We start from the raw sequence: 25,645 nt of genomic DNA on the forward strand, positions 1-25,645 counted from the left end.
AGCAGTGGCCCCGCAAGGATGCTGTGTGGCACCTGCAGTCGTGTCTGCTTCTGTACAGAGTAACTGCTCATCTGCTGGTGTTATCACGGCCTGGCAATCTCTGACCTACAGACAACAGAAGGACACGACACATGGGTGACAAACATCTGTCTCATCTCAATATAGGCTGAGAAATTCATCAGGCAAGACTATTTTCCCTCTTTGTCGAAGATTCCCAGATGGTGCCTGAGCGGGCAGTCTAGGCAAATGAGTCCTTATGTCCTCAGAGAGCTCAGTGACACTAAGGAGAGGGTTCTCAGTTGAGCAGATTTCATAACGTGTAGATTTATCTCCTCACGTTTTGAGTGCCCTTAGAGGTCATCGCCACTGTCACCTCAGAGTCACGCTTCAGCTGAGCCCTGAGGGTCTGCAGCCTCAGGCGCCTGGGCAAGGCAACTGGTACCAGTTGAACCAACTACAGGACTTCCCTAGTACTGCTATTCATAACCACAGCGTTTCAGGGGGGGGTGGGGGCTGGGAACAAAACCAAAACATACAAAAAACCCAAAAGCACTTTCCTTGGAAAAAAAATATTTTAAAAAGAAGGTTGCTACGCTTCTCCTCCAGACACCTTCCTGCTGAACCCGCCCTCGACCTACTGTTCTCTGCTACCGGCCGTCGCCGACGGGCGGACGGCCTTCCCCCTGGGGGCTGCCTAGCCGGGGCACCGGGGCGCCCTCACGCCTCCCCGGGGCAGCGAGGGGGGCGGGCCGGGCCGGGCCGCGCCTCCTCGCCGCGGGCCCTCCTCCGGCGGCGCTGCGGCTGGCGGCTGGCGGCAGGGCCGCCGCAGAGAGGAGGCTCCCCGCGGCCGGGGCGGCTCGGGCCGCCGCAGCGGCGCTGCCCCGCCTGCTCCGCTGGAGGAAGCCCGGCCCTCCCCGGCCTGCCCCGCTTATTAGCCCGTGACGGGAGAGCGGTGGGAGGCAGGCCCGGCTCGCCCAGCCCCCGCCCCGCCGTCCTCCCCTCCCCGGTCCCATTCATTCCCAGCCCCTTCCTCTGCGCTCCTTCCCCTTCCCCGGTGCTGCCGGCCCGGCTGCCTCCCCGCCGAGCGCCCGGCAGCGGGAAGGGCCCTTCGCGCCGCAGCTATGGCCGCCGAGGGGGTGGACGAGCGCTCCCCGCTGCTCTCCGCGCCCGGCTCCGGCAATGTCACCCCGACCGCGCCGCCCTATTTGCCGGACAGCAGCCCCCGAGGTAAGGCGGCCGCCGCCGCTCTCTCTGCTCGCCCGGCGCCGCGGAGCCGCCGCCCGCGGCCGCCCGCGGCGCTGTACCGGGCAGGGGGCGGGCAGGCCCCGAGCGGGTCGGGGTGTGGGGGGGCCGGGCCCCTGCGCCCACCGGGGGGACGCGGCGCCTCCGCTCGGTTGCGGCAGCGCGGGGGCTCCCCCCGCCTTTGTCGGCGGGCGGCGCGGCCGGGCCGGGGGCCGCCGGCGGCGGGGAGAGCCCGCAGTGCCCCGGCGGGGGGGAGCGAGCGGGGAACAACAGGTAACGCCGCTGAGGGCCGGGTAGGCCGGGCTGTGCGCCGCGCTCCGGCGTGAACTCTTGAAATGGAGAGAGAAAAATAATAAATGGTGTGCAGCGGCAGAACAAGCCCGAACCGGTCTGCTTATTGTAACTCGTTCGCATGTCGGAGCTTGCAAGGTAATTGTTGGACTTCGGTTCCCCCATTAATTAGGAGCAGGATTAAGTAATAGAGCCGTTGCTGCGGAGGGCTGGAGGGGCGCAGCCGGCGGAGGTGTGAGGGAGGCAGCAGCACCGAGTGCGCAGCCCCCGGTGACCGCCAGAGCCGTGACCCCCGGCGGGCGCCCGGGCCGCCCCTTCGCCGCAGTAACCGAGGGGCTCCGGGTGGTGTGGCAGCTGAAGTCCAAACCACTGGGATGTCCTTGTGAACACATTTCAAGGCCGTAGCTGGGTTTGGCTTTATTTTTAAAGCCCGTCAAATATTGTGGTTTCCAATCTGGAATCGCGGTTTAACCATAGAGTATTAACTTCCTTGCACAGACTTGGAAAATCATCTTGTTGATCGATACCGAATACTTAGTAAGTAGCTGAAAAGATTTTAATTGGAAAATGTAAATCAGAAGGTTTACGAGATACATTAATAGATTCCCCCCCCCCTCCCCTCCCGTTAAACATTTTACAGCAGGCAGCACGGTGGGGAGAAAGCTGAAGGAATCATGACTAAATAAGATTAGTTTAGGTTTGCTAGCAGTACACTTTAAAATGTGAGATAACAGTCCTGGTCTCACCACTGGCTCCAGTGTGTCGGCCCTTTCTGAAGGATTTTTATTTAGTTGTATAAATTCATGACATATGTATGTAACTAGAATGCTATGGGTGAGCATTTGTTTGTTTCAAATAATACTTAAATTCGTGGAAGGCTAGTCCTCTGATAGAAAAATGTTTTTCAGTTAGTGCTGTAGCTGGTGTTGACTGTTTAATTGCACAAATCAGTATAGCCTGATAAACAGCAGAGGTTTTTTGAGTTTGGGTGGGGTTCTTTTTTTTTTTTTTTTTTTTTTTTTTTTACTTCTTGTTTTCAATCAGATTCTGTAGGATTGGCATAATCCCTTAAGTTTTACAGTTTTAAAAAAAGAATAATCTAGAAATCCACCTTAGTTTAAATTCTGGTATTCAGTGTTTTTATTCTTAGTAGTCCTTATCCTGTAACTATTCTGCATACATTTCAATCCGGTTTTAGATTTAAAAGGTAATGACAATGCATTGCATCAGTAACTCTTGTTTGAACCCAGGCTAAAACTCATGACTTGGAAACAAGCTGGACCCCAAATGCTCATTTCGGTTGGTAGCTGTGTCCTGCTGCGCCTTCAGTGCATGTCTGTAACTGGTGTTAACTAGCTTGGCACTGGCGGTGGCGTGCGACTTTTGAGCAAAGTGGCTTGCTCCCAAAAGTAAGGAGGAACTGTAGAGCTTTCTTGAATGTCGGACATCTCTTTGCAAGTTGAGGATCTCTTGTTTGATCAGTCCATGAGCAAGCACACGAGATAGCTCTACAAAACTTACAAAAAGGTATCTGCAGAAGAAAATTTTGTGGAGCTGTGACATAGACTCAGTAGCTCTAGCTTCCTTGCTGTCAGTTATCCTTGGTGAAAGGATCTATGCAAACTAAACACCCTTTTCAGCTAACAGGCAGTCTGTCTCTCCCCCTAGCGCAAGTCTACCTGTAGAGGGAAGAAGTAAGTCTTGTGGGGAGATGAGGTTTGTGTCCAAACCCCTTTCTGCAGAGCTTCCTTGTTTAACATGACCTTACTGGTGCGGAGCTGCAGAGGAAGGAGGAAGAAGCCCTTTGCCTTCCAAACTGTCACCTGAATGTACATTAATAGATTTATCCCTGTAATTATGTACTGTGCCCAGTATGACGTCCTGAACTTTAAATTAGAGAGGCCATGGTTTGAAAGCAGCCTCCTCTTTCCTTGTTGGGATGCAGTTGAGATCCAGCTGACCCTTTTCAGTAAGCTGCTGGGTGGATGAATCCTGGTAATTTTTGTTCAGTGTTTGTTCCTAATGATGGGAACAAGCAAGAAAAATCTTTTCGATGTGGATGCAGGGCTCATTATTGAAGAAACTTTCCACATAGACAAGGGGTGGGACCATCAGCTCTGCTTCTTGTAGCAGGGTAGTTATTCAGTGCTTTTTTACTTTTTTTTTTAATCAAATAAACAAAACAAATTCATTTCTGGTTGACCCAGGTAAGCTGTAAGTGTTACCTGTGGTTTCTGCCCTTTGAATACCATGGGAGGAAAGCACCACAAGGCATTTCTAAGGTTGAATATGTGAATATCTTCCACTGCATCCTCTATCCTGTCAGGGTGAGGAGGGAATGGTACATTAGTCAGATGTACTGCATGGTAGGGTGCTCTGCTAGTCTTCCTGAACTAATAACTATTGGATTTTATGTTTATTTTTTTAATGGAAAACTGATAATGGAGATTTAAATTGGTGTGTCAGTAGCAGGAAATACACCAACTCATTAAACGTGTCCTGAAACCTCTGGTGTGTTTGTGAAACTTGTCTACCATTCAGTCACAACCAACATGATGGACCTTTACGAACAGGTTTTAGATGTTATAGTTAGCCTGAAATTCAAGTGGTCAAAAAAAAGAAAAGTCATACAAAGTATGTTAATGTGGTTTGAAACATTTTTATTAAAGGGTAATGAGCAGTGAACTTCAAGACAATGCCTTTATTTTCCTTTTCACACACCCCCACCCTCCTCCAAATAGACTTTTCTTTAAGGTTAATTTTAGTGGCTTTTGCTGGTTTGTTTTTTGGAGCTCTTCCAAATTCACTTTTTCTTTAAGCATGGAGGTTGCAGTGCCAAGATACCTCCAGCTTTCTGCTCCATAGCAAATGTTACTTGCTGCAGCACCACACTCTGAAAAGCAGCCATTATTTGCTTGCTTTCTGAAATTTGCTGAGCCAGCAGGACAGGAACAGCAAGGCTGCTTACCTGTAAGCTGAGCAGCTTCAGTGTGAGGCTGGAAAAGTGGCTGGCAGTGTCTGTCGGTGCTTGCACACCTTATTGAACCAACTTGAAAAATCCTAAGAGTTGTCACTTACAAGTAGGATATAGAATATTATAATTGTCTAGAAGGGTACAGTTGCCCATTCTTAAAAGTATTCCAGGATTGTGGAAAGCTGAAAGGCTGGGAGGGTGTATGTGTGTCTACTTCCTAGTACTCTTCAAAGACAGTTTGCCTTTCCTTAGTACAGCTGCCCTGTGCCTAGCTGATAAAGTTGAGAAGTCATGCTTGAAACGGAGAGAACAAAGCAAAGAAGTTCTGTAACATGATTGAGGATGCTTTTCTGAAAAGCAATAAAGCTGGGATTGAACTGTAGGAGTGTCTTGACAGAGTTTGGTATTTAGTCAGCTGGACATGCCTTGTGTGTAATGGCTACCTGTTCTCCCTAGCCAGAAAGTGCGTCAACTGCTCACTGCGTGAGCAGCTGAGCAGCCTGCTTATGGCCAAACCCCCCTTCCAGCAGCCTTGACTTCAAGACTTGCAGCCAAGAACCGGCTATTCCCGTTACCTAAATCTCAGACCCGTTTTCTGCAGTGTTCTAGTAGGCTTGAGGTGGTTTCCAGTTGCTGAAGTGTGCAGGGGGGTGGGTTTTGTCTTCTGTGTGTTTGTGTTGTTTGTTAGCATCTTGTAGTATCCCTTCCCTTGCATGAAGGGTATCAGTACTGCAAAATCATGTTGTTACAAAAACTTTTTGACTGGATGCTGTATTTTCTCAGAGTGTAATTCCTCAAACAGAAAAAAAATATCAGAAGAACATTCTAGGTTACCTGGTATTTCTTAAGGATATTTGTTTCTGCAACTAGTACATCAAACCTGAAGTTGTGAAGTTCACTTGTTGAAGTAATGGAGCATCAGTTTGTATGGTGACTTCAGAATTGCATTGCTGCATATAAGTTAACTATGTCTCTTACCTGAAATAATTTCAGTATGTTGGATGCGATGCTGAGACCTTCAAGCTGGCCAGCTTCCTTCTGCTACCTCTGTGAGGTGAAACTAAGTACAGGTCCAGAAGGCTTGTAGGCCAAGTTAGCAGAGAGCAAGCGCTGAACAGCAATGTTGCTTCAAAGGTTTATGATGAGTTTTGGATCTCAAGGTCAGGCAGGGGTTTTTATATCTCTCCATCTTATGACATTCGCTTTAAAACAGACTGAAGGAGTGATCAATGCTTTCTTACAGGCTTAAATTTAATACTTGGGCTTCTCAGCTTTGATAGCCTGTGGTTTTCTTTGCCTCCCCCAGAGGATACTGCCCTGTTGACTGCTGTTTGTAAACAGAAAGGAGGCTCATCTCTTGTTGCTTATCTGAAGATTTTATTGGCTGCAATTATGAAGTAATTTATTGAAGTCCAAGGTTGCAGAGTATTTCAAGCAATTCATATAAAAAAGTGAACTGTGAACAACTAAATATGCCCAGTCCTTATTTGTTTACCTGAAGAGCTATGAACTTGTTGATGAAATAAAAGCTGGTGCTATTACATGCCAAATAATTGTGGTAATAAGCTTGTGAGAGGTTGCTGTGTTGAATTGTTCTCATTCCATGGATTCTTATACCAAGAAGGATCTTGAGGGTTTCCTCACTGGCTTGTCATGGGCTCAGGAGTGCCAAAGCTGAAATCTGCTTTTCCACAGGGGACTGAGGCCCCTATATTCTCCTTTGTCTTAGCCTATCATAACTGACCTAAGACCTTGTGTATCTGTGCTTTGGCTCTTGGACAACAAAAATATCTGGAACCCTCAAAAGCAGAAGTTTAGATGGTTCAGTTCATCTTTTTTTTTTTTTTTTTTTTTTTCTTGAAGACAGCATGAATTTGCTATTGTTGCACTAAAAAAAAAAAAAAAAAAGCAGCACTTCCTATCCAAGACCCGTTTCCTTTATAAGACTTTTCTCTATTATCTGTAGTATTTATTACGATATGATAAACAGTTGTCTATGTTTCGGTCTCTCCATGTGTCTGCAAATGCTGGTTATGCTTCTTCTGCATACCTGTATCTTGCTTTTTCTTGAGAAGCCACGCTCTGGTTGCTACAAATCTGGGGTGGGTTTGGGTGTGTGTCATTCTGTCCCATCCTCCCCTTTTTTCTAAAGACTGCAAAGAATTGGTTTGAAAATAAAGTTGCATAGATGAACCTTTTGTCTGATGCCACTACTCTGGGGTGATTTACACTGTGTTTGTATTGCTGGTATGCTATATGTACAACCATGGTTGATGTTTGGGTACATAGAAGTTGTGGGGAGGGGAGGGAAGGGGAAAGCAAATTTATGTTTGTCTTGTCTTTATGCTAATCATTAATTTTGATTAAACTTGTTCTCATTCCATGGATTCTTATACCAAGAAGGATCTTGAGGGTTTCCTCACTGGTTTGTCATGGGCTCAGGAAAAAATTGATTTTTTTTTAAATTGTTTTCTTTTCTTTTTTTTGAGGCTGTGACTGTTAGAGACTATCTTTGCTGACAGGTTTTTTAGGATCCTGTTTGGTTTTTCAACTGAGATTTCCTGATCTCTTGCAGCAGAGCTTCCTCCTCCATATACTGCCATTGCAAGTCCAGATGCCAGTGGTGTTCCTGTAATAAACTGCCGTGTGTGCCAGTCACTAATCAATTTGGATGGCAAGTTACACCAACATGTTGTTAAGTGCACAGTTTGCAATGAAGCTACGGTAAAATGGATTTTTAGTGTTTTCTTTGTGTGGGGGGAGGTTGAAGTATGTTGCTGGTAGAGTCTCATCTACAAAGGATGAATCCCTTCCTGTCATCCCTGCAAAGGACCTGTCAGCGCAGCTGACTGCTGATATAGCTAGCATGCAAGTCCAAGGGTTGCTGGCACGAGTATGGTTATATGCAGTTAGAATAAATCGTGGTGCTATTGAGCTGGCTGTGCAAGATGTTTCATTTTGAGGAGGACAACAAGCAAAGTTGTGTAAGTAATTAGCCTTCTGTAAAGAAGGGTGAAACTGGTTTTGTTGGGATGAAGAGAAAGGAAGAATTAGTTTCTTTCTTCTACTCTTAAAATAAATAAACTCACACCTCTCCCTGGATGTATGCTTTCCTCCTGCAACACTATTCAGTCAATTTCTTAGGTTGTGAACAAACCACAACACAACAATTTTGAAATGCATAAATTGTAGGTTCTTTTCCAGTGATTGCAGACCATTTTACTCTTCCTTCCCTTTTCTTAAATCAAGTCTTCAGTATTTGGCCTCCTGCTTCTGGTTTGTGTGTTTTGGTTTTTGTTTTTTTTTTTTCCTTCCTTCCAGTTTTAGTTTCAGGATCTGATACTGCAGAACTCCACAGCTACTGAGGGCATTTGCTTGAGAACCACCAGATTAGATTTGTTTTAATAAAAGAACTTTAAATTATGTCCAGAAAACAGGAAGCCTTAAAACTGTAGGAAAACTCTTTTTTTTTCTCACTTAAGAGGGAGTAGAGAACCTGCCATTAATACTCTCTTTCCCGGCCAATATATAAAGTTTCAAGCCAAACAAAGAATCTTGCAGCTTTTGATTTGCTCTATGAAAGGGACCCAGAAACTTGACTCCCAGGCTGGAGAAAGATAAATTCGGAACAGTTTAAAATACAATTACAGTTCAGTGATGTCTACATAGTCTCTTAATGATTGAGAACTAGACTGTGATCACTGTTGAATAATGCCATTGTACCAGGCAAGGAGGCTTGTTTGATGTTTTGACTGGATTTTAGAAAATATACCACTACTTAAACTCGTGTTTAAAAAAAAAAAAACCTGACTAAACTGAAGTCTTAAATTCTTCATTGCTAAAATATGAATGTTTTTTCCATTACTTTGCAGAATCTCATGTTTGTTCTAGTGAGGAAATTTGCATTTCCTTCTCTGGAAAGGGAGGGAAAACATCTAATTTTGTTTTGACTTTCAAGTTTCCCCTGGAGGAACTGTACTTCTCTGTTAGCAAAAGCTTGTCACTGAAGTTGTTCTGCTTTGTCATACTGTTAGGAGGAAAAGTATGAATTGCTATGTCTTCTGATATATCCTCTGGTGTGTTTTTCTGTTTTTCCTTTTTTTTTTGTCTAGCCAATCAAAAACCCTCCTTCAGGGAAGAAGTATGTTAGATGTCAATGTAACTGTCTCCTTATCTGTAAGGATACCTCTCGGAAAATAGGCTGTCCAAGACCAAACTGGTAAGAATAAGAAAACTGTAAGTGCCTTGAGATAGCTTTCTTTAAAGCAATGGTGTTCTTAATGTTGAATACTTAAAACTAAAAGAAATTAAAGCCTGGACCTCTGTACATGGACCCTTACAGAGCATCACTGAATTAATGCAGACACAGGTTTTACTAGTGTTAATCTTAACAAAAAAATAATTTTAAATTAACTTCAAAGAGGAAAACATTTTCTTTTGTATTTAGTGGTAGTCTCAAAATGTGTGTTCTCCATTTCAGTTACTTCACAAGAAAAAAATGGTATAAAGAACAATGGAGAAGAAAATAACATCTTGTTTCTGGGACTTTAACATTCATAATTTCTTGCAAACTTAATTATTGTAAACATACAGGTTGCTTACTTTGCCTAGTTTGGAGTGGGGTCTTCAGAATGAAACGGGAGAGGGAGCAGTAGGTTGGCTTCACTCCTGTCCTCCCTTCTTTCTTACAGTTTTCAATAGTCTCTCAGGCCTCAGCTTTAATTTACACAGTTGTTATAAAAGAAACAAGCATGATTGCTGTAGTGTGTTCTTGCCATTCGGCTTAGGGTGTTAAAGATCTCACCAAGTTAGGAGTAATTTGTAAGTGGTGCAGCTCTAATGAGAGAAACTGAGATGAAGGCTAGGTCTGTGGATACGTGAATGGGAGTTTTGCCACACCAAGTGCCCTAGTTACCAGTCTGTTGGCTGTTGTGGTTCTGAAACACTGTCTGAAACTTGGGTGGTTTCATTTACTTTATTTTTTTAACTAGTGTGGTGTTGGGGAAAACTTCAAGACGTTCCAAATATTGTTTGTGATGGTGAAAAAGCGTTCATAAGACGCTTCAGTTGTAATACATCATATGGTTGGTAACCAAGCTGAATCAGAAACACCCTGATTTTATTAAAATAATTTCAAAAGTGTGTGTCTCAGTAGTTTCCTTAAGATAGCCTAGAAGATGAGCAAAACTGAAGTACTTAGAAGGAAAGAGTTGGGAATGTGCCTTAAATGAAAGGGTCCAGATTGAAGGGGTGCCACGCAAACAGAATTTTGCTTGTATATGGGGAGAGATGCAGTGCAAGTTAAATAATTTTTAATTTTTCCATTTACTTTTTTTTCATGCTAGGAAGTCTGATCCTCATTCTGCTTTGGATTGTTTAATTTGCATGCTGTAATTCTGGATGGACAAATTGTATTCGCTTTTATGTGTAATGCGTTTCCAGTTTAATTATAGTTACAAACTTTTTTAAAAAAGTAAATTAATTGCATTTAGTCAACCTGGGATGGTTTTCTTTCTTAGTTCGCTCAGTTTGAATGCAATTTTTACTGTACAAATGCAGATACGCTGCTTACATTGATGTGGTTGTCAGAAGTATGGGATGGAAGAGCATCTGACTTGGGGAGGAGAACTAGGTTACAGAAGAGTCCTTACACATCCACATGAACCATGTAGAAAGAGTATGTTGCAATTCATGGGCTTGCTCAGCCTGGGTATTAAGATTTCATTTTCCTGGGGAGTGTTTCTGCCATATGATGGCAAGTCTTTGATCTCTACAGGGTTCTGGCTTGCATGGCTGATCTTATGGTGAAAGAGAATGTTTTCAAAACTGAAAAGGAAAACACTTTGGAGAGAGATCAAAACTGGGTACATCATGTGTTTAAAAAGCAGAATAGTTTAAAAGTGTAAAATATTTGGTAGCGACTGCTAATTGCTTCCAACGCGTAGTCCTTCTCTTTTGCTAGCTTAATTACATGTACATCTAATGTTCCTAACACAGTAGACGCATCATTACTCTTGGTCCAGTAATGCTGATCCCAGAAGAGCAGCCAGCTCAGCCTGCCTTGCCAGTCCAACCAGATGGAACTAGAGTGGTATGTGGGCACTGTGGAAATACATTCCTGGTAAGTAAAGCATCAGATTCTTATTTTCACCTCACTGTGCTATCCCTCAAGCCATTTGTTGTAAGCACTTTTTGAAGAGTACATTGCCTCACTCCATGGCATCATTCTGGAACTGAATTGTCTTCTGTGGTCATATTCCTATGGATGTATAGCCTCTATATGGTTATCTTTACATGCATTTCAAGAAAACTTTTAACGGTCTTTCTGTGCGTGCATGGATAAAGCCCAAAGTTACTCTTATTGCTTAGTGATGTGAGTGGACAGTGCTGGAAAAGGAAGTTGTGCTTCCAGGTTCTTCTTAGGCTTGCAGTGCTGGTTATGTTCTTCAGTGGCTAAGGCAGCAGTTCTGCCACTGCTCTATGGACCCCTGAAAGCTGTTTGCCTTTAGCATATCTGTCAATCGTTATAAAAGTGGAGGTTGTGGTTTATGTGTGAGGTTGACAGTTGATCCCATTTTTGAAGTGGAAGGATGCAAGAATGCTCTTTTGCTGTTGAACTGTTTGCAGCCTCTTACGTGGATAAGGGGCTGCCATACTTGAATTTTGAGTGCAATACAGAACTAAGTTAGCTTTAGTGTCATCTAGCAGTGCCTGAATATTTGTCAGGTTTGTGAGTTATGGGATAGCTAAGATAAGCGGTAGAGCTGAAGGACCTGCACAGCAATTAGAGTGGTGTTATACTCCTGAAACAAAGGTTCATAAGGTGCATAAAGGCCAGGGAATTCTCAGGTGCATTTTGTGAAAGGACAAAGGAAGCTTAGGGAATGGCACTCCATGTTGGCTTGTATCAGCAGTGAGAGAAGAGTTCGCTTGTGATGGGCTCCATAATGGAATAGACTTGTGCCTTCAAATCTTTTCCTTCGGGTTTATGGATCGGTGGGGTGTGCTATAATGGCTTAACTACTATAATAGAAGATGAATGCAGGGAGCAGAAGACTGCACTTAACTATTTTTTTTTTAAGGAAAGCTAGGAATTTGATTATGAATTTACAAGTAATGTACTATCTGAGAAACCATTACAGAGATGCTTGAGATATATTCTACTAATTCTGCCTGTCTTTTGGGGAAAAAAAAAATCTGTCATAAGCCTTGCTGAAGAACGGTAGTCTGTAACTAGATAGCTGGAGGGGGTGTTCTGTTCGCCTTTTTTTTAAAATGCAAGTCTGTGTGTGAACTTAACTAGTAAAAACATTGTATATGATATAGAATAGTGCTACTAACAGAAAACCACTGGATCTATGGAAGAAAAAGGCCGTTTCAAGTACATATTCTAACACAGGAATGTTTTATTAAAGGTTGCCTTTTCTTTTAGCTTTTTAAACAATATAGTAGCATGTTACAAACTTCAAGTGCCTGCATGAACGCTGTAGTTTCATACAGAGTCATAACTTCATTTTGTAATGCAAGTACGTATTTTACCACAGCTTTAAAGCTGCACAGGCAAAAGTGGTGCTGTAGAACAGTTCTGGTAATAAGTTTTAATGTGGTCTCTTAACACAAAAGACTGTGTCTACTATGGGACTTAATATTTTTTTTCTTTTTTATTGGGGAGAGTCAGTGCTGTGAAGTCAAATTCTCATGGCTAAGTTATTGGCCTATCGTTGGGGGTTTTCATAAGCATGGGAGTTTTATTTGCGTCTGTCCCCTATTTGCTTTCTATAATTGCAGCCCAAATTAGTTCTGTAGTTTATACTTGAACTCCTTTAGGTGAATATAAGGGGGAAAACAAAACTCGACTCATAAAGGCTAGTTTTGTCTGTAACTACTAGATTATGCCTTAAAAGGCTAAGTTTTCTGACTTAGAATTTCCCAAAATCAGAGAAACACTTAGTTTGGAAAAGACCTTTGAGAATGTGAAGTCCAGCCAGTAACCCAGGAGTGCCAAGTCCATCACTAAACCATGTCCCTATCTATGTGGGTGTTTTTTAAACACCTCCGGGGATGGTGATTCCACCACCTCCCTGGGCAGCCTGTTCCAGTGTTTGAACATACTTTCAATGAAGGAATTTTTCCTAATATCCGATCTAAACCTTCCCTGGTATAACTTGAGGGCATTTCTTCTTGTCCTGTCACTTCTTGTCTGGGAGAAGAGACCGACCCCCAGCTGCCTACAGCCTCCTCTCAGGCAGCTGTGGAGAGCAGCAAGCTTTGTATGTGTGACTTCAGATCTGGTGGTTACTGTAGGGAACTGCATCACTTTGAACTTCATAGTCCTATCGGCTAGTAAGACCAATTTACCGTTTCACAGTACATTGAAAAGAAGCCCTCAAAAATCATAAGAAAATTGAAGTTCGTGCTCTTTTATGCAGAGTTATCAAGAAGCAAGCCCTTTTTCTTGCTTTACACAAGCTTTCCCACCCCTCTTTTGCTTCTGCTTTTTTCTGTTACTAAGTTTGATACTCTGCAAGTAAAATTTTTAGTTAAGAAAAATGAGGAAATTCCTTGAGTTTGACAGTGAACAGAGAAGCAAAAAATAGAAGTGCTGTAGCCAGCCTAGAAACTCAGTGGCTGTGAGGGTATTTCTGCCCTTTGATATCACCACATTGTAAAGCAAATATGTAATAGATGCATCTCTCTGCAACTCAGTACGGCTTCTCTTTTACTTTACTTAAAAATAAATAAAATAGACAGGTAAAGCTAGAATCCTTGAGGTGGACAAGTAAAATTGCCAGTTGCTTGTTCTGGGGGGGGGGGGGGGCGGTTTAAAAGTATCAACTTGTTCACCTTTCCAAGAACTTTTTTCTTCTCCATATGAAATCATAACTATGGGCAGTGCTTTCTGTGCCTCTACATATGGGAGGCGGGTTTTTTTACGAATTATTAAAAACATGCTTCACCTATGGAGCACCTTAAAGTTTCTCTGTCTTAGCTGGGAGAATGACTGAAGTGATACGTAGCTGAACTATCCCTAATTACTTAAATTTTGTTAATCAGATTATTTTTTTCCGTGGTAACCTGAGAGCAGCCTTTTCTGTGTTAAGATTTCCGCTGTTTCTGGCAGATTTGGAGTTCAGACGGTGTGTGTGTGAAGTGGCAGAATAGAAAATGAGGGTAGGACAAGCATTTAACTGTCGTCTTAAATTGCAATCTGATCTGGTTTGGGCTTTTTTGAGAGCTGCTGGACTTGTGCTGTGGCTGACTTACTGTTTCTGCCAGCAGTAAGACATTCCCTGCAACCCATTTCCCAAGGGCCTCTGCCTGTGATGATTTGTGCTTGTCAGAGGCTGAGTTGCCTCTGGAAATGGCTGTCCCTGTGTTGTCCCCCCTTCCCTCAACCTCTTGCTACTGGAGAGACCCTCAAGGACAAGCAGCCAGCATCAAACTGTGGAAGCCTCAGGCTGTAGGCCGAGGACTGCACTTCATCAATTGTGCTGTCAATTTTTTTTCTTAAACTGATCAAATATGAAAACTATTTCTCAAAAAATAATGGAATAGAAAATCCTTCAAATTCTTTAGAAAACATAAAAAATATTTAAATATGCAGAAGCATTTTGATTTCCCAAAGGACATTGGGGGGGGGAGGGAGCAGAGGGGAAGCTTCACAGCTGTTTGTAGGGGTGTGTATGTGCATTTATGTCTACGTCTGTCTTGTCCCTCTGCCCTTGTACTGAATGCACTGAGAACTCTTTTAGGCTCAGAAGGAAGAAGGTTTGACATAGTCTTCTAGTAGTTCCTTTGATGGATGTCTAGTTTTGTCCACAGTTGAAACATTGAAGAGCTTTCTGAAATCCTCCTCTGTGTTTCGGTACATCTAACCAGGCATTTGGGCTATCATTTACTGTATTGTTCAGTTTGTATTCTCAGCAGGGAACTAAATTTCATGTACTTCAAGTTTTCTTAACAACATGAAACAAGGTTAGGTACTGTAAATCATTCGAATATGTTTTAAACAAAAAAACAAACCAGCTTTAAGCATGATTTAAACTACTTTTGTTTAATCCATCAAAACTCCACAAATTAGAATGTATGTGAAAATAACCTTTCCCCACTGTGCTAATGTGATCTGAATTCTTGTCATTTGAAGGTCTTATCACATTTTTGTTCTTTTTCTGCAAATATGTCCAGTATGTGCAGAAGACCTCGTAACAGTTGGTGCTTCTGTTACTTGCAGGTAACTCTCAATGAGAACAGATCATCAGTATCTCTTTTTTTTTTTTTTTTTTTTTTTTTTCTCCCATAAATATTTTGAGCCCAAATGCATTTGAATTTGTATCCATTTATAATTATGGCTAATAATCAGAAATCTTAATATAAAACCCTAGAAAGATCATTAATGAGTAACTTAGGAGATGGATTTGCCTACGCTGGGATAAAACTAGTGTACAAAAGTGAAGTTGAATTACAAACATGTAAAATATAAGTCCTGGATTTAGACTGCCTTGTATTTCTGGAATTGCAGCTTAAAAAGCTGAAAGAACAGCTCTGAAGAGGCCTGTGTCCATCTCTGGTACTGACAATTGTACTTTATCACACTTTTACTGTGTAGAACTAAGGGAACTTAAGTAGGTTTTGACAGGGATGGCAAAGAGCTAACTTGCTTCTCTGTCAGGAATGTGGAAGCAGAATTAATTCTCCTAAAAAGCGTTGCTCAGTTGGGGAATATTACAGAAGCTTTCAATTTATTAAGGGATAAAGTTGAACTATGGTAAATCAGTTTGGTCAAGCCTTTGTAAACAAATAAATTTAAAGAATAGCTGTGTAACTGGTATTGTATTTTAGTACTTCAGAACCAGGAAAAAAAAAAATCTTTCATTTTAGTGAACTGTCCCCATGAGAAGTAAATAAATTGAGGGAGACATTCAAGAGGCAGGGAAGTGCACTCTTAAATGCTATAGATCAGAACCTTGCTCACAGCAAAACCTGCTTGTACTGGCAAGGCATTACAAGCCACATCCTCTTCCTTTGCACATGAAGTCATCTATTTCTTCTCAGTGTTTAAAAGGTGCTGTGCTGTAGGTAGGTGCTGTTTTCCATACAAGGATGTGCTCTGATTTTGATTTGTTTTTAGCAGTTATAACACTAGTCGCTTCAGTAGACCAACTTCTGATATCTCAGAGATAAGGAGGATCCAAATGGTGGCATTGGTGGTCTGTGTTGTGGCTTCTTCCCCTTCTAGTAATTTGCAGTGTGACTTCTGCATAAGCTGGGAGGGGAGGGGAGGGGAGAGGAGAATTATACTTCACCTGGAAACCCTACTGACTACCTCCAGCTGAGAAAGGCAGTAGAAGAGAGCTGCAATTACAATAGAACTGCAGAGCAAAGAATGATAATCTTACTGCCTTGTTAAAGGCAAACATGTTTGAAATGCTTGTTTACTGCTTCTGTTACCACAGAATGAAATTCAACAAAACCTGCTGTTTTAAAATTAAAAAGTATATGACTGTGTATCCTCTGGGTGAGGTAGTTCCAGGCGTTGCTTTCACTAAGTCCGTTTCCCAGATTGGTTTTAGTCTGTGCATGGAAGGTTATAACCGTGTCGTGTATGCTCTTACATATAACTTTTTAAAAATGTCATGTAAGTATTCAATAGTGTTCTCTATTTTCTTGATATAAAACTTAGACGTCTAGTTAAAGAATATTTTAGAAACTAACCTTTCTGTGCACACTTAACTTAGTTTTCACAGATGATGCAGTGTTGGGTAAAGATGAGAAAATGTATCTATCTGTAATTGTGCCAAAGAAAACACACTTATTGTGATTTGGGGTATATTCATAGTTGTGTAAGTAAGAGAAGAAACTGTATTGATATTATCACGTTGCCCATACTATGCTTGTGGATGAAACCACATTACATCAAGTGAGTCTTGTAATACCAAGGCAAGTCATGGGAAATGTTCACATGGAAATCCCAAACTTATGTTGCCACTGACAAAAGGGCATCCCATTTATGGAAGAAAGCAAGAAACAAGTCAAAGAAAGCCTGAGAAGCAAAATGTTTTCACAGTGACATTTCGCATGAAGTACAACATTTTCTCAGGCCAGTTTTTCAACCTTTTTTATTTTTTCTTTTTTACAGTGGATGGAACTGAGGTTTAATACACTAGCAAAATGCCCACACTGCAAAAAAATGTAAGTTAAGGTTACGTAAATTAACTGTTAAATAAGTTGCCAGTGTTTGTTCTGTAAAAGTCTTGGGAGTAAAATGTGTGTCATGCTGATCATTTTGCCATGCTCATCTGAACTTCAAGGCTAAAGAGCATGTTATGTGCACATGAATTCTCCACTCTTTATGCACAAATCAGTAACTTTGACAAATCCAACCTGTATTTATTAAAATGCTCTGATTGAATTGCTAGAGGCAAAAACAAGCTGCTAACAATAGAGACAGGAATGGGTTGCTAAAATTAATAACTCTACATCCTTGAAATTTTACCATTTTGTGCAGTTAATCAGATGTCATGTTTAAATGTAGAACTTGAATTGCCTTATTGTAAAAGGACGAAAAGAAATAATCTTGTCTAATTTAAAAATTTTACTGATTTCATAAATGCAACAACTAACTTGTGTTAAGGATCTTAATGCATTAGTTTGTTTAATGTTTCTGAATTACTGTGGAAGAACTCGCCTACTCATTTGCTATTACTTCAGTAAGAAGGAGAAGAATTAGAATACAAGAGCTGTAAGTTTTTTATGGTTTGTTTTTTGTTTGGGGTTGGCTTTTTTGGGTGTTTGGCCTTTCTTATCTGAGGTCAGGAATACTTGGTTGGAATTGTTGTTAAAAGCTACACTACTAACATACTTTAAATTTGTATGGGATCTCAACCACAGGGTATGAAACAAGACTTAAAAATGTTATTTCAGAGACTTTGTTGTCCTGCTGATTTATTTAAATATTTGTCTTCCTTTGATGTGCAAGTGCAGTTTCCAGTTGAAGGAGCAAATGTGTTTTCCACTGGGAATGGAGGACCAGAGCTGTGTTGCATGTCGTAGGAAAACTAGCAGGTCTCTTAGGCAGCAGAAGGCTTAGGTTAAATGTATTGTAGGTGTTGGTATGGCTTGGCCTTCAACAGTGATTGAAATCTTTAACTGGAATACTTGGTAGAGATGTCAGTCTACTGGTACGTTTAACCTCAGGAGTGTAACCAGTCGGGTGTGGAGTAGTGGAGATGTTCTAATTTGCTTAGGCCAAATAAACTCCCCTGCAAAGCAATATCTCATCAGAGCTGGGTATTTTTACTGACTAATTGCATTTAGTTTCTTCAGTTCTGGGGGAGGGGTTGGTGTTTTGTGGCTTGGTTTGTTTGTTTTTAAACTAGTTGCAACTATGTTTTATGTTTTATCATGTCACGCTTGATAACTGACCTGGGCTCTTTTTATTCACTCTGCTTAGGTACAAAATTATTAGCTGTTTAACTTAAAAAAAATAAACACCCACAACAAAAAAAACCCAAATAAACAAAAACCAACCCCAACAATACCACCACTACCAAATGCTCTAAGCAACAGTCCAAGAGTCATACTGTGTGATCTTTTGGTCTGTCTTCTGTTGATTTATGTTCTTTGTATTTTAAAATCCAGCTTGAGTCAAAGGATTTCTTAGTATTTCTGTCTATAAAGTGCAAAGCGTGCACTTTATGTAATAAAACTGGAGCAGCTCTGCAGTGCAATTTGTGAAAATTATAGCTTGTTTGGCAACTGAATTCCAGAATACAAACTAGATTTTAACAAATGGGCATTTCTGTCCTTGGGCTGAGTATGCAAACTATGGAATATTGTGATTTAGCTTTGAATGAGTTGCTTGGTGTCTTTCTGCTTTTGAGATGTGATGGTCAGGAGGTCTGTACTTCCAGCAGCGTAAACATTGCAATGCATGGGTTTAGAGCACAGCACAGGTGAGGCAGAGCTTTGAGTTGTGATGATGGAATAAATAACTGCAGTGACCTGCTGCTTTCTATCAGCTCTTTGTTAGAGGTTGTCATACCTGTAGCCAAGTAGTCAGAAGGGAATGTGGGATTCTTTATTTTAGTTTATTAATGCAGAACTCCTTTCATTAGTAGCTGACTAGTCAGATCCAAAACTAGTCATTCCTTCTGTTGACTCAGTTGATGATTGTCACTGAAAAAAGGGTAGTCTTTTTTTTTTTTTTTTTTTTTTTTTTTTTTTCCCTGACTGAGGCAAAAGGCACCTTGAATCACTGCAACAGTATGTTTTCTTCAAGAAGGCTTCTCTTGAGACTTAAGAGTTTCTTAAATAATTTTCATTATTTTGTTTCAGATTTTTTTAAAAGTGCAGTGAATCTCTACAAATAGCTTCTTTGTGACCACCTATTTGGTTGATGAGACTAGATCTTAATACTAAGAAAACCTTGTAAAACTTCAGGGGAAATTAGGAGTTATGACACAAAAAGATCAATAATGAAAGAATGTTCAGTGAAAATAAAGCTATCATGCCTCAGAGCACATAAACAAAGGAAGCTTTTATATCTGGATGTTGGGGGAAACAGATCTTGGGTTTATTGTTTCTTTTTAATCCCATTTACCTGTTACCATTGTGGTCACAAAGTTATTTTGTGACATACTTTTTTTTTTTGTCTGTGTCACTGCCCTGTGTTTTTATTCTCCCCCTCCCCCACAAAAGTCTGGGTTTTTTTCAAAATATCTTGGGAAATAGACTAAATCAGTTGTGATGCAGATAATAAAATCACTGCTTTGGTAAAAGACCAAATCTCTTTGGAAGTGGGCTGCAAACCTGGCCTTGCCAATGTAGGTAAGGTGTTTGCAGAAGCCCAACTGATGCATAGTGGTTCTGCTTGACATAGGCCCTTAGTTGCACATTATCTACTGCATGGGGACAGCAAATACAGTTAATGAAGAAATTGTTGCAGTATTTTATTTTATAGTGTAGAAGATAACACCTGGGAATAGGGGAGAAACTTTCTTTTTACAGTTCAGTGTTCTTTTGTATTTCAAAATATGAAATATTTATCAGCCTGTTTCCTGAAAGTGTGAGAGGTTTAGGGAAGGCTTCTAGTATTTTTCTCATTTAATGATGGAGAAGAAGCAGGAGCTATTTTGTCTGCTGCTCTGTTTCCCAGGCTGCATACTAAATCATCTAGAAACGTCAGGATCATGAACTCAGTTACTAGAAAGAGAATTGAAGGGTACACTTTATTTCAGAATGCCAAATCTCTCTTTTTCTTTTTTCCTTTAGAACCTACTTATTTTTCTTTTTAAGGTCTGACAAAATGATGAACCCTACTGAATTTATAACACTTTTACCCTGTAAAGTCTGCAGGACCTTTAGGAGAGAGAGGTATTGGAACCCTATGTCACTACCATGGAGGCTAGTTTCAGCAGTGCTGCTCACCTTCAAAATTTTGATCTTTGTCTTAGAAACCTTTCTAAAAGCATGTCTGAAATCCTGGCAATAACTCCTATTATTTGGAGCACAAGAGATCCTGCATTAATGTTCTATTCCTCTAATAATAGCCTCTGTCCCTTGCAGTGGCTTTCCCCTTTTCTAATTACTACCTGATGCTAAATTGGCTTTGGTGTCTTTTATATCTGGTGCTGCCTGAAGGTCTGGCAGGTGCCTTTGCTTCCTTAGCAGCAGCTTAGAAAAAAAGAATCACTGCCTTCTGCATAGCTTTGTAGTAAGTCCACACTTGTTAGTCCTACAATGGAAACAGCTGCTCCTGTGATTTGAAAATGTTCTCTTGACTCCAGTTTTGATATCTCTAAATGTGCCTGTCAAAATTTGGAAATTGGTATGTTTTGGGATTGGGTTTCAAGTTGTTTTATTCAAAGTTTGTTGGGGTTTTTAATGTATAATTTGGGGTGATTAGAGGGAGACCTCACTATTTAGTATCCCAGTAGTTAATATTACTGTCAGGAGATGAAAAATAAATCATGATTTATTGGGGTAGCTAGATATTCCCAGGTCTGCTATGTGACCATAGAAACTTAATGTAATTATTTCATCTTTGCTTTCTGTGGAAAGAGAAAGGCGGTTAAATTAAGACATTCTTTGTTTCCCTTTTTGCAGTACTTGAGGTGTTGGTTTCTCCCTCAGCCCTCCTTACTGGATAGGAGGGGACAGAGCTTGAGAGAAATACAGATGGAAAATACACATGGCACCTGCATTAGGGTTAAAAAAATAAGATCATAAGTCAGACAGCTCTGAAAGCGAAGGTCTCTTTCCCAAAATGAGCTTTGTCTCCATGTGAAATACACAGTGCAGTAGATACCATCTGTGCTCTAGGTGTATTGAACATGACATTTCTGCCAGCTTATCTTAAGGTATCCAGTTCTGTAATAGAATTAACTTTCTGAGTACATAATCAAGAAATCCTCCAAAGGAGGCAACCTAAGGTCAGTTTGGCAAGCTCAGTGCTCATCAGTTCGGCTTCTGGAGAAACCTCCTCCCTCTTCCCTTTTATAAAACTCCTATATTGTTTGGGGTTTTTTCCTTATGCAGTTTGGAATCAGACAGCATAGAATGGCCATAGAAGTGTTTAGGGTGGCTCTGGGGAGTGTGTGTGTGAGAGAGGGTAAGATACCGTTGTTTCCCTAATTGGGAATTATCATACCCTAGTCATACTGCCCCCCAATCGCATCCCAAATGTGTATGGTGAGGCTTTTAGACAGAAGTAATTTCTCTTGAGAAATTAATGAGCAGAACAGTTTTAGGACTTTTCCTTTTCTGAAAATGTGTAACAGAGGGCTTGTGAGTGGTCAGTGTATTCAACCCTTGCCTTGCAAGATGAAACTCGGTGTGTTCATTTAAGGATTCAGGCTTTTGGATTTCTGTTTGGCTGGCGATTTTTTTATTATTATTTTTTTTTCCCTTGGAACATTTTAGAAATTCCTTGTAAAGAAATAATATTGGAGTAAAGCTGCTTAAACAAACCTATTTGAAGGCTTTCTAAGATGAATGCTTAAAAAATTCTGGTCACATGCTAAGCATATGAGACCTTACTATGTAATTAATTAACTGGAGCCAGAAATTTGGTCAGTCATGTGACAGATATACTACTTCAATAGTTCAGCAATGCTTTCTTCTGTTACACATTTATTTTAAATATGTTGAAATATCATGAGATGAAAAGGATTTTCCCTTGCATCTTTGAACATAGAGGTACAAACATCAGAGTATTTCCAAAAGTGTGTTGATCTCCCAGAATGGGATGAAGTATTTAATGATAACCTGCTTCAAACTACTTCTAAGATAGATTGTACGTGTTTTATGAAAGCACCTCTGTGCCTCTAGTCCTTTCAGTGGACCTATGTGTTCACTGTGTTTCAATGGAATTAAATCATGTTCCTGTTTTCCTCATTAGTATAGCTGTAGGTGATGGTGTATGTGTGACTCAAGATGTGTATGCTAAGCTTCTGGAATAATTTTTCTGACCTATAGTAACAAATCCTAATGTTTATTTGCATATTATATTCAGTTTGACTGCAGCACTGTAATAGCTTAATGCAGCAGGTAAAAACAAAGCTGTCTGTCTCTTGAGTTTATAGTCTAGACAATGAGTGACCAAACTTCCAGGGGATTTATTCACCTTGGTTGTCAGCAGAGATTTGTTCAGCTTATATAACTTGTGGTAGAACTTTTTCTTAAAAAAAATTAACTTCTCATGTTTTGAAGTTACTAAAACTGACTGAAGTGTGCCTAAAGAATTTCAGTCTCTAAGTGTTGAACATGAGAAAGTTTTCACGTTTGTGACTAAAATAGTTTGGTTTCTTTATCTTTGAGAACTAGTTCACTCGAGTATTGAGTGAACTATTCCAGGAAATAGCGCAGGAAGCTATTGTTAATGACATTTGAGGTAGCAGAAGTGATTTCACAAATGCAGTGAAAGTATTAAAGCCATGTACTGATGTATTAAGTCTGAAGGGTGTCTTACAACCTACATAGAAGCTACAAAGCGAACTCTAGTTTTGCAGTCCAGAAGCTATTCGAGATACTTGTGTGTGTGCTGTGGATATAAGAGGTAGACACACTCCGTAGGTGTGGCATCACTCTCTTTGTTGTAAGCACCTAGATTTTTAGACAGCCTTCACCAATAGTTCCCCTTTAAAACAAACATGGGGACTCTTACTGCTTAGTATAATTGCAGACTTTGCCTACAACTTTATAAACTTAAGATGGTGTATATGTATTGCTGTTCTCTCCCTTCCCCCATCTAGGCTGAAGAGTTACTATTTGTGTAGGGGGCTTTGTTTTTTTCTTTTTAACTTAAAATACCATTTATTTTCTAACAGTTCTTCTGTTGGAAGTGCACTGCCACGGAGGCGCTGCTGTGCATACATTACGATTGGAATGATATGCATCTTCATTGGAGTTGGATTAACTGTGAGTGATGTACTATGACACACTTGCAACTGTGTGTAAGGGTATGCATGTACAAAGGAGCTCCCTTTGTCTACCAGCACTTCTTTCCCCAGCATTTGAGTAAAATCTTCAAAAGTTTGTGTGTTTTCTGTCATCGCTCTTAAAAACCATGACTTAATCATCTGGGTTAGCCAGAAAAATGGAATGTTCCTAAAAATTTTTTTTCTGGCACTTTGAGAGTTTCTTCTTCCTGATGTTAAATTTGATGTGGTCTCCCTAAAAACATCAGTTTTATGAAAAATGGTTTTACTTGCCTGTAGAAATACTAGAATGTCTTGCTCTTGCTAGAACTCTCAGAACTTCCAGGTTTCCAGAAGTACATATTGCTGTATAGCCAGCAATGTCAGTTCCAGTGTAGTGAAGGGGAATGGGATTCTAAAATCTAGAAATGTGTATATGCCTCTTAATTGGTACAAGCTGTAAGTAGTAAAACCAGATATTTATTAACATCTAAAAAATACAAAACCCAGCTATTTACTAATCAAAAGGCTCACACATTTTTCTGAGTAATGGAGCAACAACAGTCTGACTTGCTTGGCTCTAGAGTATTTGGTGCTGGTTACTAGAGCCAACTTTCTACCTGCCAGTCCCAGAAAAGTACATATGAGGAAATGCCTGCAAAATGTGATTCTCATTGTACCTCTAACTTGCATTATAACCTGAATTTCTTGTGTGAGCTTAAATGAGTTATGAAGTATTTTCCACTTCCCTAATAAGAGGCAGATTTATTTTTCGATTTTAACAACTTTAGTGAGTTTGAAAATTATGAAAATGTTTCTCAATGAGGTGTGCTTAGAGGCTTCTGTAGTCTTGTCCATCGTTGGAGTTTTTTGGGACCCATCTGGGTTAAAACCCTGAGCAACGTTGTCTGACCTGAGACTTGACCCTGCTTTGACTGGGAGCTTGGTACTAGAGACCTCCTGATGTCCCTTCCAAGCTCAATTATCCTATGATTGTGTAAAATTAAGCTAATAAAATATCTGATTTATCCTTATCAGAGTTAAAAAGGTGCCATAATACTTCTCCTTAATATAATTTGCTCTTTTCTGAAAATCAGATAGTACTGTATGTTTGACATTTTTGTTTTCTCTTTTTAGGTTGGTACACAAGATTTTGCCAGGCGATTTCACGCAACGTACGTTTCTTGGGCTATTGCTTATCTCTTAGGTTTAATCTGCCTCATTCGAGCCTGCTACTGGGGAGCTATTAAAGTCAGTTATCCAGAGCACAGTTTTGCATAGAGAAGGTGTTAGATTATAGTGGGTGAACATCTACTAATTTGGGATATTACAACTTGGACACTTTTAAAACCTTTCCTGTAAGGATTCCATTCTCTTCAAAGTAGTTTTAAGACTGGGGGTCTCTTAAGAACAAATGTTCATTGCACTACATAATATGCAAATAGTTTGTTTTGCTGCTAGATTCCCTAGCTCTGAATACTAAAGCTGTGTTTACATGTTCATAATTCTGTCTTTATAGGTGTTGAATTTTATTTCAACAGACAGTATTAAGTTTTACATTTCCTTTGTTATGTTAAAATCCGTCTGCCATTTTTCTAGATGATCAGTAAGAATTCAAAAGCAAGAGTGTTTATAAGTGTTTCTACAATAGCTTCACATTTGTACTTAACATTTTAAATAAAATTAAAGTGGCTTGCTTTAAAACCTAAGCAATAAGCATTTTGCTTGAACTGCTTACTGTATCTTTTGCCTAAGATCATAGTGACCTTATTCAGGAAACGAAAGTTATGACTGTACTTTAAAAGACTGACACTGTTGCTAGAGAGACATCTGTAAACACTGTATGCTTTGAGATTTTTCAGGTAGAGAGATGCTATTTTGGTAGTCCAATTAAATTTCCATTTATCCAGGATTGGATTTAAGTTAGGATAAATGCTTTCTTCTCAAGGATCCTGGGAATTAGGTGTTTGGTTTTGGGGTTGGTTTTTTTTTTTTTAAACTGGCAAATCCTAAAAGCCATGTTCGGGTTATGGAACTTAACTCTGGATATTCGTACAAGTTCCTTTACAGGGTCTAAGGGAAGCATTTCATATGACTTGTTTCGTAATACTTCAGTGTCACGTAGGTGACAATAAGATGGTGATGGGTTGTCTCACTTTCCTCTGATTGTGTCAGACTTTCCTTGTTTGGGAGAGTTATACGCTGGTCACTGCAAAGGGAGACACTGTAAATTCACAGTAACTGCTGTAATAAGAAAATGAGTAAACTATTACTTGGACCATTCCATCAAATTGACTAGATGTACTTTAGCACTGACTTGCTAAGAGAATACGGAAGCAGAAAGCTTTTTCTAATGATGTATTCACAAAAGATTGAGGGACCAGTTCTTGCACTGCCCATCTTTATAGTTTTAAACAAGTTTTTGCTAAATTCAGAAGGAATGTCCCAAGTGATTTAGATGACTGTAGTAATTTAGATAATGGGGTCAGATGGGTAAATTAATGTGGATGTTCAGGGATACATGTAATTTAAATTATCTATGTTCCTGCTAGGACAAAATGATATTCAGATAAGGATTTTGGAGCACAATAAATGTAAATGATCAAACTGTAAATGATCCGTCTTTGTATGATGCTAAATGTATAAAAGCAGTAGCTCAGGATTACAATGTACCTTTTACAAATAAACTAATAAAGAAATAAAGATTATTATTCAAACTTAA

General features: G+C 40.3%; 1 protein-coding gene across 3 annotated transcripts; it reads left to right on the forward strand.

The window, feature by feature from the left end:
- Window positions 1-786: 786 nt before the first annotated feature.
- On the forward strand, window positions 787-25,645 carry PIP4P2 (phosphatidylinositol-4,5-bisphosphate 4-phosphatase 2). 3 transcript variants are annotated; one of them, XM_080381845.1, is made up of 7 exons: window positions 787-1,227; window positions 7,086-7,231; window positions 8,620-8,726; window positions 10,505-10,628; window positions 16,644-16,696; window positions 22,834-22,924; window positions 24,061-25,645. In XM_080381845.1, the coding sequence occupies exons 1-7, from the start codon at window positions 1,122-1,124 to the stop codon at window positions 24,202-24,204; spliced, it is 771 nt and encodes a 256-aa protein (XP_080237971.1). In that variant the 5' UTR covers window positions 787-1,121; the 3' UTR covers window positions 24,205-25,645. The 3 variants fall into 3 exon arrangements, with proteins under 3 accessions (XP_080237971.1, XP_080237972.1, XP_080237970.1); XM_080381844.1 differs by having other exon boundaries at window positions 796-1,227; window positions 7,083-7,231; XM_080381846.1 differs by lacking the exon at window positions 16,644-16,696 and having other exon boundaries at window positions 789-1,227; window positions 7,083-7,231.

The sequence above is a fragment of the Falco punctatus genome (assembly GCF_963210335.1).
Source record: "Falco punctatus genome assembly, chromosome: 3".
NCBI classification, from domain to species: Eukaryota; Metazoa; Chordata; class Aves; order Falconiformes; family Falconidae; genus Falco; species Falco punctatus.